Here is a 21,966-nt window from a genome sequence, read left to right as displayed (position 1 = left end):
AGAAAGAGAAAAAACAAAACAAAACAAAACAAAACAAGGGGCTCTAGGCATTAAGTCCAAACAGACCTGAGTTGAAATTACTCACCCCTGCTACTTCATAACTGTCACTATAAAGAAGTTAATTGGCTTCTCTGCACCTCAGTTTCCTCATCTAAAAGGCTGCTTGTGAGACATGCTGCAGGGACATCATGCCTTCTTAGAACACTGGGAATTACTATTCTTTCCGTTATAATCACTTTTCCTAAAGGGAGGTCTTCAAGAAAAAATACTATTTTCTTACTCATTCCCTTTGCCAGTATGCATATAGACTCCAAATGTCTCTTTGGTTTGAAAGGTTTGAGAAGAAATATTTGTTGTGCACCTGCTATGAACGGGTGGGCTAATAGATGCTGAATAAGGTAGGGCACTTCAGGTCCTGCAAAGGACCTATGGCAACGCTCAAAAGCTGGAAAGCTAATGTGTGTTCCAGTTCTTGGCAATCACACCAGCTTCAGTGTGACAGAGGGGAGGGTAACAGGAGCCAGATGGGGGACAATTCTCAAGCACCATGCTAATGAATCGGGATGGTGATAAAAATGATCCCATCCTACATATCACTAAGAACTCAGAACTTGCGGAACTGGTAATGGCCAAAAAGTCATGCACTTCTCACCTCTAACATAGCCAAGAGTTACTTCCGTTTCCAACTAATTGACCAGAATCTTCCTGACTTCACTTAATGGCTTTGCTTCCTCTGGTAGGCATGAAAGCATCCCTTTCTGTGATGAGACTAATTTTATGAGATATTAAATAGAGTCTTACAATTCTTCTTACAAGTAGCTAGTCACATAGTCAGGAAGTACAGAACAGGAATGCCTTGAGAATGATACAATCAGAGTATAAGAAAAAACAACTTTTGATAAAACGATGATTGCTAAAACATAAAAATCAATAAAAGATTGAAAAATCAATCGGAGAATAAAAACCCAAAGATATGGAAAAAGTTAAAAGATGAAAAAGATAATTGTAGGAGCTTCAACATCTAATTAATAGATACTCTGGAAAGAGGAAGATGAAAATGAAAGGAAGGAATAAATTCAAAAAAATAAGTATTCTCCCACAGCAGAAAAATAAATCTTAATATTGAAAGGGACAATTTATGTACATTATGATGCCTTTTTCAATCCCATAACTAGACATAAAATTTTAGAACACTAACAATGTAAAAAATCAGACTTTAAAAACATCAAGAGAGAAAATAAACAAGTAACAGGCACAGGAACAAGAGCAATAAATGCTAAAAGGAAGTTGTCCAAAGCTTTCCAATTCATAAGGGAAAATATATTTTAACCTAGAAGTCTATAATCAGTTAAGCTGACAATCAAATATGAGAGAAAAATACAAGTTTCCATCACTCAAAGACTAAAAGAGCTCGGTGTTAATAAGTTACTTAATGACATACTCAAGTGTACTCAAGAAATAAAGTGAGAACAAGATGTGAAGCCAAGAACAAGAGATTCTATCATGAGAGAAACAGTGAAAGACTCTTCCAGCAAGCCCAGGGAGCAAATGGCAGAGGCTGAAGCAGAGGATCAATTTTCATATTGAGATATTCAGTTAAAAAAAAAAGGGGGGGGAACTCTAGGGACAGTAAGGTGGGATTTAGAATCTTAATGAGGATATAATAAAAGAGAATCGTACAAGGAAGAGAAAGGCAATTAAAAACTTCCCCCAAAAAATTCTGACTAGAAAATTGTTAGTTTGAAAATCTTCCTTAAAATGGTAAACAATCAGGTGATTAGAATGAAAGAAACAAAACAATCACAAGGCTATCAACCCACCCATGTACTTTTAAATGTATATTTACAGTAGGAAGAGAGATGATAGAAGTTATAGCCAAGGTTACATTCTCTCTCATGTTAACTAACACACTTCCTTGGTTATGCTACTAGGTAAATGTTGCGGTGGAGTGTTCCCACAGCTGACCTTTCAGCAGTATCCTGGAAACATATCCTTCCTAAGTACAAATAAGGTGTATCCATATAATGGTATAAGAAAATTTAATTAACACATAATCTAGAGGAAAAGGGAAGGAGCTGCTTAGGTTCTGCGTATTAGTATTAAACAAATCATCTTCAGAGTTTTACCAAATTATGTATGATGATATTAGCAAAACTTCAGATTTGAGTCTGAGATTTTTCTGGTTCCCTTCCTCTGAGGGCCACGGTCAGGTCGTCCCCGGCCTGGTCTCAGCTCACCTTTCCAGCATCAATTTGTAAAACCGAATGATGGCTTGCACATCTCAGGCTGCAGAGCTACTGAAATTTTTTAAAACTTAGGATCTAAGAAGCTTGTGGTCTCTAGAGCATCTCTATACATGACTTAGTCTTTGTGGCATGGGAAATTCAAACCACAGATTTTCAGAGAAAAGCTCAGAGCAAAAAAAGTGGTTATCAGGACTGCTACAGAGCCGACAAGATTAATATAACCAATATCATGATCCAAAAAAAAGAGAAAAGTACACAATGGAAAGATATTAAGCAATTAATGGAGTACAAAAAAAAATGGAAGCCATTCAATTTTAATTCTGGATGCTTTTTCCTTTCATTGGCCCAGGGTCTTGAAAGAAAAAATAATTAACAGCAGCAAGCCATCTATAAACATAAATATGTAAATGTGACACACTGGTTATATTTTGCAGTGCCAGCCTATGAACAAAACATGAAAACCTTAGCCAGTGTCACAGGATAGAACATAAATGTCTACTCACTAGAAGCAGAAGTGTAGCTAAAAGAAGACAGTGGGTGAAGAGGGGAGGGAAAATGGAAGAAAGAGCATAGGAGCTAATATCTTCATTTTTCAAAATAGGAAGTCGAGAGATACTGTCTGAAATTGATGTTAACATAACATAAAAATATAAAAACATGATTTAAATTTATTTAATAATAATATTATTTAAAGCCACCAAGCTAACCAGTAAAAACTAAAATTTATCATAAAAAATGACCAACATGTAGAGGAGGAGAGAAGGGATATAAAGATAATGTGGGTAGATTAAATCCTTACTCTCAGAGAAATAAGACATAACTATGTACAGTGTCAGGTGGGTACCTGAAATTTGGGGAAACCACTTTGTAAGGTATCTGATTGTTGAAGCACTGTGATTTACACCTGAAACAGATACAAAATAATATTAAGTGTAAACTGTAATTGAAGAATAATTTTTAAAAAATAAAATAAAATAAATAAAGTCGATGGACCAAGAATAGAGATATGTGTATTTAGAGATCTGAGAAGCCTGAGATTCACTTGGGATGTGACACAGTACTTGCTGTAACACAGATACTGTGACCAGTCTCAAAGGTTTACAGATGACTGTAAGACACTGCTGTAATGCAGAAATGCTTAGTCATCGAATCAGAGAATTAACATAATTTGCTAAGTAACAAATTAGTAATGATGTTAAAGAAACTAAATATATAGCGTACACAGAATAAGAATTGAGATTCTGGAACTTATGTTCTAAAACAAAAAAACCCATGTACAAGAACAGAAATAGAAGAGAATTTAAGAGTAATCATAGAAACTAAATATATAGTGTACACAGAATAAGAATTGAGATTCTGGAACTTATGTTCTAAAACAAAAAAAAACCCATGTACAAGAACAGCAATAGAAGAGAATTTAAGAGTAATATTAGAGACACTATTTAAACATGTATGAAAGTCACCAGTCTTAAGATTGCTAAGTCCACACTACCAATATTTAACAGTGTAGTAGTAGATCCCACCAATTCAATAAGGGATAAAACTCAAATGATTATGAATGTTGAAAAGTCAGAGACATGACTACTAATCTTTCCGGATGCTATTATGGCCTAACTAAAAAATCAAATCAAGCATTTTTATAAACTGCAATGTAATTCATAACATAACAAAGCATAGGATAAATATACAAAAATCAACAACTTTCCTAAATACCAGCAAGAACCAGTTAGAAAATACAATGGGAAAAATATCTATTCATAATAGAAACAAATATTGTGAAATCAGGAAAAAACAAATATAGGTAAATGTGTATTTTAAATAACTATACAACTACTTAACAACAAAAAAGGGATTTGATAACAGAGAAATTTATATCATGCTTCTGAGTGGGAAGATTCAATATTATAAAAAGGACAATTTTCTCCTAATTGATCTCTAAATTTGATATTGTTCTAATATAAAAAGCTCAATAGGAAAGGTATAAAACTATAAAAATCTTAGAAGAAAACATAAGGGGAAATCTTCATGACATTTGATTTGACAATGAATTCTTGCCAAAAGCACAGGCAACAAATATAAAAATAGATAATTTGTGCTGAATCAAAATCAAAAACTTCTGTGCATCAAAAGACACAATGAGCAGGATGAAAAGGCAACCTACAGAATGGGATAAAATATTCACAAATCATATCTCTGATAAGGGATTAATGGAAGCCATGGTTACATAAGGAGTCGCTGTGACTTTTTTATAACTCATGGCATTTATTGTTTCTACAAAATATAAAATATTTATTACAAAATTAGATCTTAAATAATTCAAACAATGTGTAAGTAAATGCAGTTGGAAGTTAAAGTTCCCTGGAATATTGAGTCTCAGATATAATAATTATTAACAACATAGTATAAATACTTACAGACTTTCCAAGCACATACAAAAAAATATTACATGTAATTTAATGCACTTATATGATGTTGGTTTGTACTATATATAGTGTTCTTTAACCTGTGAATACTACCAAAATTTCCAGAGGCCAGTAAAACCTAACATAAAAAGATCAATTTGCATTTGTATAGCAAGGAATTTATACAGAAACTTGCATTCATATTGTTATAAGATCTTCATTACAGTCCTATAAATAGGAACTAGCTTCCTCTTGTTGAAAATGGGAAACAGAGGGTAAATTACTTGTCAAAACTTATGCAGACAATAAATAGTCAGGACAATTACAAAGATAAATTGTAAGGTTCATCAGAGAAAAACCATATATTATAATTCCTGTTTTATATCATTCACAATACCTGGCACAATATTATAAGAAACATAGGGGTATGATGAATGCTTATATTGTTTTCTGCTGTAACCTACATACTACAAATAGTCAATAAATATTTGTGGTACAAATGGATGAGGGAATGCATAAAATAGGGAGATGTGGGAGGATTATAAGTGAATTGAGATTCTTCTCAAACCATCACTTTTTTTTTAACCTGTAGGATAAATAATATATTCAACCATCCTGGAAGCACAATGTAAAATTGAAAACACACTTGACATGAGTGATTTCAGTAATAACCGATATCCTCTTTAACAAAGAAATGCTACAGTGAAAAATAATTGGACAATAGACAATGTACAAGTTTGCCTTACTGTAAGTGGGACCTCTTCAAAGAAGTATCTTTCAATATCATAGAGAAGTATTCAAATAAGTTATAGATCAAACATCATAGGCAAACGGGCAAATTAATCTGTTGAAACTCAATTTTCTTAAGGTCAAGTGAAACTATTTCATAGGATTGTGGTGAAATTAAAGTGAGATAAGAACAGCAAAGTGCCCATCACTGTACCTGGCATATGCTAGAGCCTCAATAAATGGTAGATATTATTGTTAACATTATTATTATCATTATCATAGTACTTTGCTAAAATACAAGAAATGGACCCTTTCCAATGTCAAAGTCTGTAACTTTATAAGTTCTAAAAATGACTGCATAAAAATAGGTTTTTATCAAATGAATGCTTGATAGTAAAGCAAAAATGCATTGTCCTGTATATGCCTTTATCTGCCTGGATACAACCAACAGGCACCTGCTCCGTGAATGAGTACATAATCGATAAAACATCCACAAACTTAATTTCCATAGCCTATGTATTAGTGTCCTTTAGCCCCCACAACAAATCACCAGAAACTTAGCAGCTAAACACAACAATAATTTATTCTCTAGCAGTTACTGCGATCAGAGGTCTAAAAGGAGTTTTAAAGGGCTAAAGTCAAGGTGTCTGCAGGACTGGCTACTGCCAAGGGTTCTAGGGGAGAAAGAATTTCCTGCCTTTTCCATATTTCAGAGACCACCTGCATGCCTGGCTCCCAGCTCCTTCCTCCATCTGCAAAGCCAGCAACACATTTGAAAATTTCTCTCTGCTTTCCTCATCATTTCACCTCCGATTATTATAAGGACCCTGATGATTACTTTAGGTCCACCTACACCATCCAGGAGAATCTTCCCATCTCAACGTCTTCATATTAATCACATCTGCAAAATCCCTTTTGCTAACATATTCACAGGTTCTTGAAACTTTAACACTAGACATTTATGGAGAGAGGGGGAAAGGCATTATTCTCTCTCTTGTGGTCCATTCTCTGTCCCCCAAAGATTCACATCCATCCACATGTAAAATCCATTCACCCATCTCAACATCCCCCAGGGTTGAGGATATTGAGATGACAACATCAACTTAAACTCAAATTCTCATCTAGATTTCATCAACTAAGAAGTCTAAAATCTCATCATCTAAATCAGGGTGAAACTCTAGCTTATCCTGAGATACAATTCCCTTCATCTGTGGATCTTTGAAACTAGAAATCAAGTTATTTGCTTCCAAAACACAATGGTAGGCACATGATAACAATTATAGATACTCCCATTCAAAAAGGGAGAAATAAAAGGGACAAAGGGACTCAACAGTCAGGAGAAATTTAGAGCACCAATTGCACAAACCCCTTTAGGTTTCAGGCCTGGGAATAACTCTTTGTAGTTCTCAGCTCCATCCTCTGGGCCCTCAGCTCTGTCCTCTGAGTCTTACTTCCTAGTTCATAAAGGTTAATAGATATTTGCACCTGAATAGTTTTATAAACCTGTTTCTTGCCTGTAAGAATCTGTTCCTTTAGAAATCTAATAGCCTTCTTTCATTTTGTCTTTTTCCTGTTCCTTTCGTTCCTAGCTGGCAGTGTCTCTACTGATAGACCACATTCGAAAATCTTAGGGGTACCCCATGCATGCCACAAGTCTTCACTCCAGTAAACAAGAGGCTCCTCCACAGATCTTGCCTGGTTAACCCCAACCCCAGACTGTGCTAAAATGCATGAAGAGATCTATGGACATACTCCTAATCTCTCCAAAGAACCCTCTATGTGATTGAGTAATGTTGATGCTACTGAGGCACTAGAAAAAAGTCATCTGGCCACATTTTGGTATTCTTCTCCAGAGCACACTTTCTTGACAGTTAATCTACAAATTTTAACATCCTTTTTCAACCTCAATAGGTTGAAAAAATCCTAAATCTTCGAGTGCGTGTTCCTTTTTGTTCAAAAGTTGTTCATTCAATTTATCTTTCTTCTCATGTTTTGCTATAGGTAACAAAAAGAACCAGACCTCACCTTCAAAATTTTGCTCGGAAATCTACTGAGCTAAATGTCCAAATTCATCACTTACTTAGCACTGCTTCCTATGTAACTATGGAACACAATTTTGTTAGGCTTTCTACTATTACATAACAAGTATCTCCTTTCCTCCAGTTTTCAATAACACATTCCCCATTTATTTTTCAGTCCTTACCAGAAGCATCTTTAACATTCATGTCTACCAACCATTCTATGATGGTTTAGCTGCCCTTTAAGATACTATAGAGCCTCTATCATTCTCCTCACTTTCTCTGAACCTTCACAGCAATGCCTTAAATATCCATGTTTTTACAAACGTTCTGTTATGACAGTTTAGGTATTCTCTAAGACAAAATAGTTTGTCTCTACCGTATCAGCTCTGTCTGATCCCTTCCTGGCATAATCTTTAAGAGGCAGTCCAGTCTTCTACCATGCTCCTAAAAAATCCTCCTATCCTCTACCCACTGCACAATTCCAAAGCAACGTCCACATTTGAATGGTTATGTTACAGCAGCATCCCACTTCCTGGTGCCAACATCTGTATTTGTTTCCCAGGGCTGCTCTAACAGATGACCACGAACCTATTAGCTTAAAACAACACAACTTTGTTCTCTTACAGTTCTGCACATCAAAAGTTCAAAATGATTCTCACTGGGTTAAAATCAAGGTGTTGGCAGGATTGGTCCCTTCTGGAGATCCTAGGAAAGAATCTGTTTCCTGTTTTTCAGCCAACTCCATCCCCATTCCTTGGTTTGGGGCTGCATCTTTTCAGCCTCTGCTTCTACCATCCCGCGTCCTTCTCTGACTTTGACCCCCCCGCTTTTCTCTTGTAAGGGCCATAATGTTTAAATTGAGTCCTCCTGGATAATCCAGGACATCTCCCCATCTCAGGACATTTAACTTAATCACCTCTATAAAATCCCTTTGCCATGAAAGGTCACCTATTCACAGGTTGTAAAGATGAAGATGGGGACATTTTTGAGGGGGATTTATCTGCCTACCACAGCCACGTTCATTATTAACTGAGTTCTGTCTAAAATATCTAACCCATCCTTTCAATTACATAGTTTTGAGCACTGTCCTCATTGACTGCCTAGCTTATTAAATTACCATTTTTATCATTTCCACATTTCATATGTTGGGTTTTTTGAAAGTTTCAGCAAGAAGAGTTTCAGCAATAACATAAGACTATGCAGTGAATCAGAGTTCCCAAAGCTGTTAATATATGAATAATCCCTTGACTCATAATTACTGTTTAGAGCATTTAAACCCCTATCACAAAACCATAATTATTCTGAAGTTGAAAGATACCTAAAGAATCTCAATTTTAAGGATGATGAAAATAGGACCTAGGGAGGTTAAATGATTTACCCAAGGACTTACACTCTCATGCAGAGGAGAGGGAGCATACACGCGTATTAAGCCCATCCAATGACTAACTGTATAGAAATCTGTTCTAAGAGCAAGCATACAGAAAGCTGATGAATTTACATAGAAAGAATTTCTTAATCTCAGGTTGAAGTAGACTTTTATGTAGCCACCTGCATTTCTTAAGTGTTGAGTCAAATACTAATAAGGTAGTTTTCTAAACAGCGAGATGAATTCAGGTAAGATTCATGAATACAGAGACATACTTGCCTAGAATACTGCACATGATGGCCATCAAGCCAATAGCAGAGGTTCTACTGTTGTTGGTCTAATGACTAGATTGGGGAAAAATTCTGAAAGTCCATAGGCCCTACATGTAAAATAGTTTCTGGTTTCCCTGGCTACAAGGCAATTAACTCAGTGCTTTAATGGAAACTTGACATAAATATCTGGTAATAAATGTGTATGGAATAAGAGTGCTTTTAAGCACATTGGTAATCATCAGTTCATTTTTTAAATAGCACCTAAATTAAATTATACTGTGCCCAATGCTACCTATTTCTTTCAAAAAAAGAAAAAGAAACAGAAACAGAACTACTTGAAAGCTTTTATAATGTTACTCTGATTAAAATGTTAATTTTTCTGCTAAGTACTGGATAAGTAATATAGACATAAAGTGGAAATTAAGTTAAAGGACTTAAAACAGGCTGGTATGAATTACCATTGATGTGTGAATAAACCTTACAATAAATAAAGAAAAAATACTCAAATTACCATAAATAACTAGGTATTTTAATATGAAGGGGAAAAAAACGTTTGTTTTTTTTTCAAACTAAAGACTCAACTAAACAAACTATAGAACAAACTAAAGACTCAAAAACTGTAACATTAGGCTGACGTTAGAAGGTAGCATGAGAGGTTCCCTCGTCTCTCCCCTTCGAGTTGCAAAAGTGGAACAGCTGTAATTCAACAAAGGATTCCCTGCTTGACACATGAACATGGCCGAAAGATCTGTGTGCACTGAAGCAGCTGAATGTTGGCGAGTCAGAGGGAATGGGGGGGGCGGGGGGAGGTAGAGGAGCAGAGGTGGGTGTGCAGGTACTAAACTTATGAACCTTCGGAGTATTTTATGAATTTGACCTCAAGGGCAAGGGAAGTAAAAGCAAAATAAATGAATGGGACTCTATCAAACTAAAAATGTTCTGCATAGCAAAAGAAACTGTAAAAAAAAACCCAAAAAAGTCAACCAACTGAATGGGAGAAGATATTTGCAAATAACCTTGGACAAGGGAGTTCATATTCAAAATATATAAAACTCATATAACTTAACAACAAATAAACCAAACAATCTAATTAAAAAATGGGCAGAGGACCTGAACAGACACTCCTCCCTAGAAGACAAACAAATGACTAACAGATATATGAAAAGATGCTCAACTTCACTAGCTATTAGGGAAATGCAAATCAAAACCATAATGAGATATCACCTCACATCTGTTAGAGTGACTATTATCAGCAAGACAAGTAAAAATAAGTGTTGGAGAGATTACAGAGAGGAAAGAATCCTCATTCAGTGCTGGTGGGAATGTAAACTGGTACAGCCACTATGGAAGACAGCATAGAGGTTCTTCAAAAAATTAAGAATAGAGTTACCATATGACCCAGTACCCCCTCTTTTGGGTATCTATCTAAATAATTTGAAAACATTTAGGCATAAAAATATATGTACCCTCCATAGGTTCCAAACCCAGCAGGGGCCAAGACCTAGGAGCATGCAGTTCCCTGAGGGGTCTTCTGGCCCAGTTTCCAGTGAATGAAGTTCTGTTGACAACTCAAACCCCTATGTTCATTGCAGCATTACTCATGGGGACCAGGACATGGAAACAACCAAAGTGCGATAGATATTTGGATAAAGAAGACAGGGTACATATATACAGTGGAATCCTACTCAGCCATCAGAAAAGAGGAAATACTGTCACTTGTGAAAACACAGAGAGATCTTGAGAATATCATGCTAAGCAACATAAGTCAGACAGAAAAAATTGAGAACCAGGTGACTTCACTTATATGTGAGGTATAAAAACAAAAGCAACAAGTGTACAAATGAGACAAACACAAACTCGTAGACACAGACAACAGTATGGTGATTACTAGAGGGCAATGTGGTAGGAGGGGAGTTAGTAAAACATCAAAGGAGTCAACTATGTGGTGATGATGGGGATTTGATTTTGGGAGTGAACATACATTATACAATATACCAATGATAATTATAGAATTGTACATTCTAAACTTATCTATTTTATTAACCAATGTCACCACAATAAATTTAATTTAAAATAATGGCTTTATATAGGTGTGTGTTGGGTATCTTATTGTGTCAATAAAGATATTTTAATCTTATTGAATTGATAATATTTATAATAGTCAGCAAAATTTCTCAGACCTTTTTTTTAACGTACAGTTTGAAAGTGAGTAAAGATTAGAAGATAGCTCTGATGTTCAAGGCTCTTTCCTCTATGGAACATTTACACAATAGAATTCCTCTCAGCTGTAAAAAAAAAAAGAAGAATTTTACCCTTTGCAACAGCACAGATGGAACTGGAGAACATTGTGCTAAGTGAAATAAGCCAGTCAGAGAAAGATAAATACCATGTGATTTCATTCATGTGGACTCTAATGAACAAATTGAACTAACAAGTAAAATGGAGATAGACTCATAGATAGAGAGCAGGATGGCAGCTATTGGGGAAGGGAGGGTTCTGTCGCACCCTGACATCAATGAGAACAGGAGAGCCACACACCCTCGGCAAGGCACAGTCTGGTGCAGGACCAATTGTCTTCTCTAACCCTGAAAACCAGTTGCTAACCCTGAAAACCAGTTGCTAACCAGTGCCCCCAACCTGTCCTCAGTCACTCAGAGACAAAATAAGCCTGCAGAAGGCCACCGCTAGCCCACCTTCTAGAGAGCCATAGGAAACAGGACGCTCAGCGAGATGTGGTGAGGAAGGTGTGGAGGAGCCCCTGGGAGCTGTCTTGATAAAAGAGAGCCAGGGAGAGCCCATCCCTGCTACTGTATAACACAGCCAAAAGCGGCCCTGCAGGGGACCTGTCTAATACCTCCATGGGGAAACTGCAGGGACAGTTATACAAGGTGGAGCATATACTATGTTCAAGTACACACCGATGTTTGACAGCGACTTCATACATTTTAGTGAAAGAGAAGGGATTCATGTGCACGAGGGTGTCCAAATGGAGATGGTGGGTATCATTCGTACCAGCCCCTACCTCGCACTACCTGATGCCAAGCTGCTCGCCACCCAGAAGAGAGGTAGCAAGCCTACACAGATCTTAGAGTGAGTGAGGCTGCTCCCCTCGATGTTTGTGAAGGTATCCATCCACAAAATCAAAATGACAACAGCTCCACCTGAAGCTTGCCATAGGTCACTCTTTCCTTCAGCTGTGTCCTCATTCAGATATAAGAGGTCTTTTGGCTCCCTGGGAAGACCTCGTTTACATGTTAAAACCTCCAGTGGAGGTTCACAGCAGTTCCTACACCATTCCAGCAGATGTCACACTGGACATACTTTGAGGAAGAAACTGCCCAGAGGTCGTTGCAGTCCCTTATGGGGCTAGGGTGGTTTGGGAGACCAGCTAAAGTTCCTGCAGAGTTTTTTGTACTGAGGCCGATTTAAAAATGCATTCTATTGGGAAGTGTTCAAGGCTAACTGAGCCTCTGTTTGGAGGCCATGCCACATTGGCTAGGTTCCTAATGTTTTTCCAAAGTGTCCCCCAAGGCTATATGTCAGAGATTTCTCAGCTGTCAGCAACTCTTAATTTCATATTCCACATTGCATTGCCACTGCAGAACATATACGACTCTAACCAGGCAGGCTGATGTGCTGTGGGATGTAAGGTCTATCCATAACTGCCTTGTTCTGACAGTTGTATGCATCAGTGGCGGTGTGGTGTGCTTGTGAGCATGTGCACAATTTGTCAGTAGCTAAAAAATATTCAAGTGCATGCCACTTTACCAACAGAAAGACTAACACAAGTGTATTTTTAAAAGTATGTGAGGATATTCCCTGGTGAATTATAATAGTGCTTTCTCTGGTAATAGAAGGGTTCAAGCAAAGCTGGAATGATTATTGCAGTCATTGTGGAGACGCTGTAGAGGGGATTCCTTCAGCAAATGGGAGATTGGATTTGTGACTCCAAAATTCTTACTATAAGCTCTTGTGTAGCTGTAGGAAAAGAAGGGGACAGACCTCTCTGGTCTCACTTTATTTCACTTATTTGTCTTCCTCTAGGCAAATGCCTTTCATTGCTGGGAAGGCATCAGGAACCTTCACACGAACCCTTAAGAGTTTGGGACCATCTAGTGTGGTTACGCTGGGAGGAATGAATTCAATGTATGCCTCCCACATAATATGGCATTCAAGACTTCCCATTCTTCGGTCACAAAGCCCACAGTGCCTGATGAAATGGCAGGACTGGTGGCAGCAGCTGGGTAACAAGAGACAGTACCACCGGTGCCAGGGATGTGGCTGCGGCCAGTCTGCACTAACAGGCGCGGCCTTCACAGATCCAAAAGAAGCACAGCCGGCATGGCCAACATGGGTGCTTTCAGCTCTTCCTGTCTTTAGAGGGTACTTCCAGCACGTCGGTGGGAGCTGCTGGCCTCTCCCCAAGGGGCGGTGTGAGTATGGTGACTGCAGGGGCAGACCGGACTAGCAAGAACTTTGGGTTCTGAACTATTTTTATCTGTCCCTTAATTTGATATTTGTAATTAAATAACAGATGACAAAAAAAGTGCTAGAGACTGCTTACTCTCAAAGAGCCTCATTCATTTATGATCTATATCTATTAGCCAAATATAACCCTAAAAATTCCAAAATACATACCCAGGGATAGAAGCAACCAATAGGAAGCAGAATGATGTAAAAGAAGCCAGGCAAGCAACATGACATAATAGATTTTTTACTACTTTAATATTCTGGCCTTGAATAGATCACCTGTTCCCTTTTCTAAATGATTGCTTTGAGACTTAGACATGATACACGTGAAATATCTGGCACGTAACAGGCATTGAGGAAATGTCGGTGATTATCATTGTCAGGAATGTTGAAAAGCAAATTTGAGTTTAATTATACTTTCTAGAAAGGCCTTCATTCTCCCAGTCTCTTCATTCCTGAATTCTCCTCTAATTCTTTGCCCAACTTAAATCTTACTTAACTGTTTTGAAATTAAATTAAGTTTTCAACATATTCTATTAATTTTAATCTCCTGATGTTACTTAGAATTCTAAATTTTCATGGACTTAAAATGAATTGTTTCCTGTAAGAACTTCAATAATCCAGTCACAGTGGAAGTACAAAATGCCATATAAAAACTAGAAAAACATAAAAAGTTAGATAAAACCTGAATGTAAGATCAATTCAGTATCTAAACAAAAACTAGAAATTAAATTGTGGAAGTATAAGATAATTGCAAGGGAAAAAAAATCTATTTAACAGTCTAGAAGTGATATATCACATAGTTTTCCAGCCCAGAACCAGGATATATAGGTTACCTGGCTCTCAATTAAGTCTGTATTTCCATAATCCTTATGCTTCTAAACCTTAGCACTGTGCTTTGAATATAGAAAATATTTGACACATGTTTGCTGGATCCAATTAAATTAAGAGTTATAAATGTGAAATAAGTATAATTTATTCCACTCCAGCAGATCTGAGTATACAGAAATTTGCATAGCACTGCACTAATTCCACTCCTCCCCAAGTCTCCTGTACCAAACTATACGGCAGGGCTGTTTTAGGAGGCCCAACATGCAGAGTGCTTATGGCTTCAATGATTATTAATGGCCTCACAAAACATTTCAGATCTGAAAAAAATTACTTCAAAATCAAATTTTCTTGAAATTTCATAAATAACAAAATCAGATAATCTTGAGTTCAAAGCTCTTAAAAGTTGTAGGAATTACAACTTTTAAATTCCTTTTAAATTACTTCAAAAGCAAATTTTCTTGAAATTTCATAAATATCAAAATCTAGAAAATCCTGAGTTCAAAGCTCTTAAAAGTTGTAGGATAAATCTACGTTTGATACCACCGCTCCATGTCATAACAAATGCATTAAACTATATTAAAGGAATTAACCATTAATTTGATTGTAAAATATAAAAATATATTTATAATTTTGCACCAGCACACATTAAAACAATTTTGTTATACCTATATATACATGCATATATAAACACACACAAATGCTAAAAGAAAACCCATCAACAAATTGTGAACATTAGTAAAAGAGGACTAGATGGGAATATTGGTAAAACATCCTAATCTTATTTGTCAGAGTAAGTACAGTAAAAAAAATAAAAAAGGATACTGCATCTCAAGTAAATTTACAGATCTAATGCATTAACAATTAAATCCCAATAAGGAATCTTTTTAAATTTCACATAGTGATTATAAAATATAAATTTTTAAAAGCAAACAATCATGTCAGCTAATAGTTTTAATGCAACTATGATTTCTCCCATCACATATTATATATAAAAATATCATAACTGAGTCACTTGGTTTTAAAAATAGGAAAATGGAAACAAGGTATTTCAGGAGGAAACACAAACCAAACTGGATGAAATGTAATGAGAAATGTGTTATTGTCAAATGGAAAGTCATAAAAAAACCCAGATATCAACAACTAAAACACAAATAGAGAGCCATATCTGGAATTTGTTAAAAGGAATTCTAGATGAGATGAATTTAAAAAAAAACTGAGAAGTTTAATGAATTTGATAATTTAAAAAACTACACAACATACACTTATACATACACACATACAAATTAAGAGAATAAAAAGCTGCAGACTGGGAAGCGTTTTGTGGCAAATATAAGTACTTAAATATTAATACACAGCATTTATTGAAGCAATACTAGTCTTCACAGAAAAATGGCCAAAGGTTTTTAAACTAAAAGTTACTACCAAGCCTAATAAAATAAAATAAATTAAAATAAAAATTAAGTTTTAGTAAAGTGGAGAAGAACCAAATACAGTCATATATTTTTGATTGCTTACAGCCCTAATACTTTCCAAGAATTCTATTGTTTAAAATATAAAATACAAAAAAATTAATTTATGAAACAAGAAAATATAGGTAAAGGCATTCAATTATCAGTAAACTTTTAATCGGACAAGGGTATGCTAATAAGATAAAATCTATGTTTCTTAATATCCTTTCTCCTATACCCTTAAAGATATGAGGTAAAACTCTACATGTAAAAATCATAAGTGAAAAAATGAAACCCCAGAATGAATACATTTATTCACTGCTTAATTCAACAATTGCTCAATTCTGACAATATACCAGGAACTATGTTGGCATTAGACCACGGATGGTGAGCAATACACAGTTTCTACCTTCATGGGACTCACAGTCAAGTATATATTGATAACAGTTGTGTAAGGTTAGGATAAACTGTCCTGAGGTCCTATAAACAGTTCAACATTAAGGGGAAAAGATTCTTCAAGTACTATATACTGATCTGATTATTCTATTTAGCTCTCCAAAATAAATTAATATTGGAATTTGAGTGGATATCATCAAGTTGTCTGTGGTATAGACATGAAAAATACGATAAGTTTCTTACACGCAATGGCTTCATATTTGTTACAAAACTAGAAAAGAATATTTTTGAGATATAACACTATTCTCAACAAACACTGTTAACTATTTCCTGTCCTGGACTATTTTTCCACCCATGCTTTGTATAGGCACACATACATACCTTTGCCATTACACTGTTTTTAAAAATTATTATTACATTTTTATTTTTAATTATTGAAATTATTTTTTAATAATTATATTTCATTTTTATATAGAAATATTTTCATTGTTGTTTCAAATTTCCTAACTCGGTTTGGCATATTTTACTTACTTTTGAAACCCCCCTAAGGGCTTGTGGTTTATAGCACATAACGCGAATTTGAAGCTGAGATAATAGAATTAAAATTGACGTAATAGTAAAATGGTTTCAAAGTTATAGTCAGTGTTTCAGTGTTCACCTCTCATTTTTGGGTTATGCTGAATAATACCACACATTATTCTACAATGTTCCATTGTGCTAAGAAAAAAAATCCCTATGCTTTAGAAGAGCCCTAATACGTTTCTCTGCAAATCATTTATTGCTCTTATTTTAATATAAATTGTGATTTAATTTCAAAATAGCATTCTTTAAAGTGAAATATTTCTGGACCATAAGATTAAAATCTCATAAGCAACTCAATTTTTCTGGAACTGGCATCATGAGCAAAATAAAGCAAACCACATAAAATTATGTAAAGTATGTGTTTGCATATGCATATTGTAGAGCAAGTTATATAATATATTACTGACCTTAACTGAAGAAAAATTACACAGTGAACAAGATACTAATTGGATTCCCAGAGGGGAGAAAGGATCTACCTCAAAATACAGGCAACCATTTTTATGTTTGATTGTACCTTTGGAAAAGTGAACCATTACCTGAGCAAGAATGGGGAAGCCAAGGTTCCTGCATCCGTTACAAGGAGTCAGCGCTTCCCAGAGTCCCGAGGGTCCGCAGGTGTTTTCATCGTCATCTTCTTCCTCCACTTCTCCTGGTGACAAATTTATTGTAGATGAAGTTCTCTGAAATTAAATTTATATTATACCAATATATTATATCCATGTTATTTAGGTGTCTTAATATGAATTAAATTTAAATTTCTACGGTGTATTTTAGCAAGCAAGTCAGAGTAATTCTAGCCACAGTTGTGTGGCTATAGCCATGTGACTCAGCCAGAAAACATCTATAATTCAATTGTTAAGTTGAAAGTGATAAAACTGCGTGAGAAAGACTGAGTAGATATAAAATTTATAATAAATAAAAGGACACAAAAATGACCAAAGAAATAGCTGAATAGCCACAAATGAGAAAAATCGTATGATTCCTAAATGTAATCAGAGGAATACCATGCAAACACTTTTTCGAAATAGAAATTAGCCAAAAGCCCATTTTTTCACAATATCACCAAAAAGTAGGAACCTTTTTGAAAAAAAATGATTCCTAAAATTTTATATTATACATATGAAGAGGGTGATGCTTTTTAAATCAATCATAGGACTCCCCTTCGGTATACAGTTTAACCATAAGGACAAGGACAAAAAGGAGAGAGAGTGAAAGCAGATGAGCAATATCAAGAAAAGTTTTGGATAAGAAAAAACAGATGGGTAGGTGTTACCTGGCTTAGCAAATTTGAGGAAACTGAAAACAAAGTGTCTGCAAGAGGAAAGAATAAGAAGCAGGCCTGTTCGTGGCTCAGCATCCTCGGAAGGGCTTAACACTTGGAGAGACTCGCTGCCTCCAGAGGTGCAGGTGCAGATGGGGCTAAACAGGATGGACTCTGCATGTTAGGGAGAGGTAGACCTCCTGGACCCGTCTCCTTCTCACCCAGCTAGAAGCTACACCTGACAAGAAATTGGAGGTTTACTTTCTGGTGGGGTTGAAGCAAAGGGATTATGAATTCTAAGAATCCATGCACAGTGAGCAGAGGCGTATTTCTAAAAACAAAGGAATTAAGTGAATATCTATGTGAGAAATGAAGATTCCCACCCCACCCCAGTGTCTACCCCTATTTACCCCAGAGAATATGGCAGCTAGGTTTATATGCTTGCAGACAGGAAAATAGACTATATTCCTCTCTACAAAAACCAGCCTCATAAGAAAAAAGATCTGTAAGTACCTAGGATACTTGTGGGGGTCTATGCTTTAACGCCTACTGTGAAGCCCACATCTCAACAATCTCCATCTACATAAACAGTTTCTAATTTTTTAGTTAAATCTGAACAAGAACCCAAAGATCACCACATATTTAAAGGAAGCTGTTAACACAGACAAAAAAAAATCACAACAAGAATAAAAGCTATAAATAGTAGCCTCAGAGGAAAAGAAGATATTTGCATCCCTGAAACAAGAACAGAGTGCTACAAAACAAATGTAAAAAATCCAGTTGGAAAATAAGTCTGAGGAAATCTTCCAGAATACAGAACGAAAGATGAAAAGAAGTGAGAAGTTAACAAGAGCAGGGGATCAAAATAAGAGTTTCATAGAGTTGGTAGGAAACTATCAAAGAAATAATGAAAAAAATTTAACCAGAACCAAAGAAAAATTCCATATTCAAAGAATCTGTTGAATACTCAGCTAGATTAATTTTTTTAGGAAAAAAAGGAAAGTTTGTCTAAAAATCTTCAGAATGTAGTGTTCAGCGCAATACTGATAGGTAGATCATGACTACTAAAGTTAGTAAAGATATTTTATATATTGAATTGTACTCTCCCCAAAAGTTGTTGCTTTTAAAAAAATAGAATATGAGTTTATAAGACTATTTTTGGCATTCACATCTTAAATTTCCCTTTATCAATTTTCAATAACTGAGAAATGATAAAATTAGTCTCCCAGTTACTGTGTGTAAGATACAATAATAATAATAGCTACAATCTGTTGAACATGATTATTCATTATTTTAATTCATTCAACCATCCCTTGAAGCAAATACTACAGAGGGAAGTCAAGTAAAACCCAAGGTCACAAAGCTGATAAGTGGCAGGAAAAGGATTCCTACCCAAACTGCCCGACTCAAGAGCTTAACCCTTAACTCCTGTGTATTCAGCACAATAACTGTCAAAGTAGTAAACTAAACAATCAAGATGATGCAATTGCAGTTTATATTGAAGAAGCATATTTGTTAATATAGTTCTACTGTATGATGATACTTCAAAAGCATCTTGTTATCTGTGACAGCCAGTGAATATTTCTGTAATTTGGTACATAGCAGTCCACACTTGTTTAAGTACACATTTCTCAAGCCTGTAATAAAATCAGTAACAAAAAATGTACTTGCTTAAGGACACATTTCTCAAAAAAAGTAATGGTTATCACTGGGATTTTTGATCCTGCAGATCAGCTGGGTGAAAAAAATTGGAGAATGTCTAAAACTTAAACCTAGCAAGGTAATCAATATGATCAAAGCTGTCTATGAAAATGAACGGAATGATCAACTAGGCATCTCTTCCACTGACTCCTGATTAGTTATTGGTGTGACCGTCAAGGTTGAGGTGGCTTGGCACTATAAACCATTACATTTTTGGTGAAGAATTGCCAACATTTTATGAGTTAATCAGCTATTTTCTTCCTCTGTCTCTTTCTCCTTTCTAAAGAAAAACTCTATGTCCCTTCTCTGTTCATAAATCTCCAATTACATTACATAATCTTGTTAATACTCTGCTTCCTTACCTGCAAAGTAGGTATAAAAGTAATTACTATTCGACAGGGCTGTACAAGGATAGAATGAATTGCTTGACAGTGACAAGCACATAAAAAATAACCAATATATATTGTTATTTTTATTATTATTATCTTTATCCTAAAAGAGGTGTGTACATATACATCACACACACACGCACACACACACACACAGAAGTATGGCTTACTTATTCTCTTTAATTGTAAGTTATCTGAAAGCCAACACTGACTTGTTTACACTTGTATATTTTACAATGTGTTGGGCATAATGGAATTTAATAATTGTTGAATGAATTATTAGAGGACTGAATTACAAACTATCATTCTCATTTGACAACCTAGAAAATTTTACAAATATTAAGAGGTGTATATAATTGCATCACAAATCTCATCATTGTTATTTTAATTTTATGTTAGCTATTACCTATAGCATTAGCAGAAATAACAAAATTTATCAGTGGTTTACTGCCCCCTAAAGACAGTATGTAAATTAGCTGTTTAAAATCATAATTTTCCACTTCACTGCTTTACAATTAAAGATGCCTGAGAAAGATTTTATCAAATTAAATATAATCTTCAATTATATATGGGAAAGAAGCTCCATGAAAGTAAAAAGTTGCAAGTGTCCTTTATTTTTTAAATTCTTATTCAAGGATATATTTATTGATTTTAGAGAGAGAGGAAGGGAGAGAGACAGAGAGAGACATGGAAATGAGAGGAGCATCAGTTTCCTTCCACACAAGAAGACTTGGGATGGATCCCACAATGTAGGCATGTGGCCTGACTGGGAATCAAACCCACAACCTTTTGGTGTATGGAATGACGCTCCAACCAACTGAGCACCCGGCCAGGGAAGCTGCATCATTTTTGTAGAGATCCATTATGTAGCTGACAAAGTTCCTTCTATCCTGTTTACCAAGAATTAGTATCATCAATAGCAGTTTTTCCTCCAACTATTTGTATTTTTCCTTTTTTATTCTATTAATATGGTGAATTGCATTAAGTGATTTTAGATTGTTAAAATAACCTTGCCTTTTTGGCATATACCCCATTTGGTCATTATGTATAATACTTTAATGCATATTAAATATGTAATGGTTTATTACTATTTTGTTAAGGATTTTTAATACTGTGTTCATGAGTGGTATTGAGGTATTGTTTGTGTACATGTAAAATAGTACAGTAATGTTGACATAGTATAATAACTTGGAAACAGCCCTCTTCCTTTATTTTTGAAAAAGGGTCTCCAACAGTAAACCATCTGGGCTTGAATTCTCTTGTGGGGAAGGTTTTAGTTAATATAAAATTAATGAATTAATTACCTCTTCAATTATTTTAATTAAAACTATGTTGTTTATATCCATTATTTCAGACAAATTCATTAAAAATTTTAAATTATCTATTGATCAACAACTGCTGTCTAGGAGACTAAACTTGAGGGTGAGAGAAAGGAATGATAAATATGCCATGAACTCTGAACTCAAGACATGAAGAGCTTTGTAGATAAGAAACTAGACGGTAAAACTAAACCCAAATTATGAGCATTACAGAGATACAGAATTTAGGTGTCAGGAAAACATAAAGAAAGATCAATTACTTCCAACTGAGGAGGGAAGAGGAGAGAAGTCAGAGAAGTACCTGCATTTAAGGCACAGCATCTCATGAAGCAAAAACTGTGACGGGACGAGGGGGGCGAGGACAAGGCGGAGGGACTGCACGGTCATGTCTGTGTGGATGTGCTTACCATGTACGGCGAATTCGGTGTCAGGCAGGGCACAGTGGGAAAGTGAGAGAGAAAAAATCAAATTGGGGCTCTGTTGTGGAAAGTGGATAGTTTAGAACCAGTTCAACATTTGCCAAGGCCTAATTT

At 35.5% G+C, this 21,966-nt stretch overlaps 2 protein-coding genes across 5 annotated transcripts in view; one reads left to right on the top strand and one right to left on the bottom strand.

Moving 5' to 3' along the window:
* Positions 1-21,966, bottom strand: part of ANKS1B (ankyrin repeat and sterile alpha motif domain containing 1B) — an 811,229-nt gene that overhangs the window by 597,341 nt on the left and 191,922 nt on the right. For all 4 annotated transcript variants that reach the window (XM_054574655.1, XM_054574656.1, XM_054574657.1 and 1 more), the window contains exon 9: positions 17,300-17,443. In XM_054574655.1, the coding sequence (XP_054430630.1) occupies positions 17,300-17,443 (144 nt within the window). The remainder of the gene's footprint in view (positions 1-17,299; positions 17,444-21,966) is intronic.
* On the top strand, positions 9,003-12,362 carry GARIN6 (golgi associated RAB2 interactor family member 6). Its single transcript, XM_054574487.1, is given in 5 exon segments — positions 9,003-9,012; positions 10,512-10,696; positions 11,817-11,924; positions 11,927-12,172; positions 12,174-12,362. Coding segments are annotated over 5 exon segments (738 nt in total).

Source organism: Pteronotus mesoamericanus, unplaced genomic scaffold (assembly GCF_021234165.1).
Source record: "Pteronotus mesoamericanus isolate MK-2021 breed Mesoamerican mustached bat unplaced genomic scaffold, CSHL_Meso_final contig_263, whole genome shotgun sequence".
Classification (NCBI taxonomy): Eukaryota; Metazoa; Chordata; class Mammalia; order Chiroptera; family Mormoopidae; genus Pteronotus; species Pteronotus mesoamericanus.
This window is presented reverse-complemented; position numbering and strand designations above follow the sequence as displayed.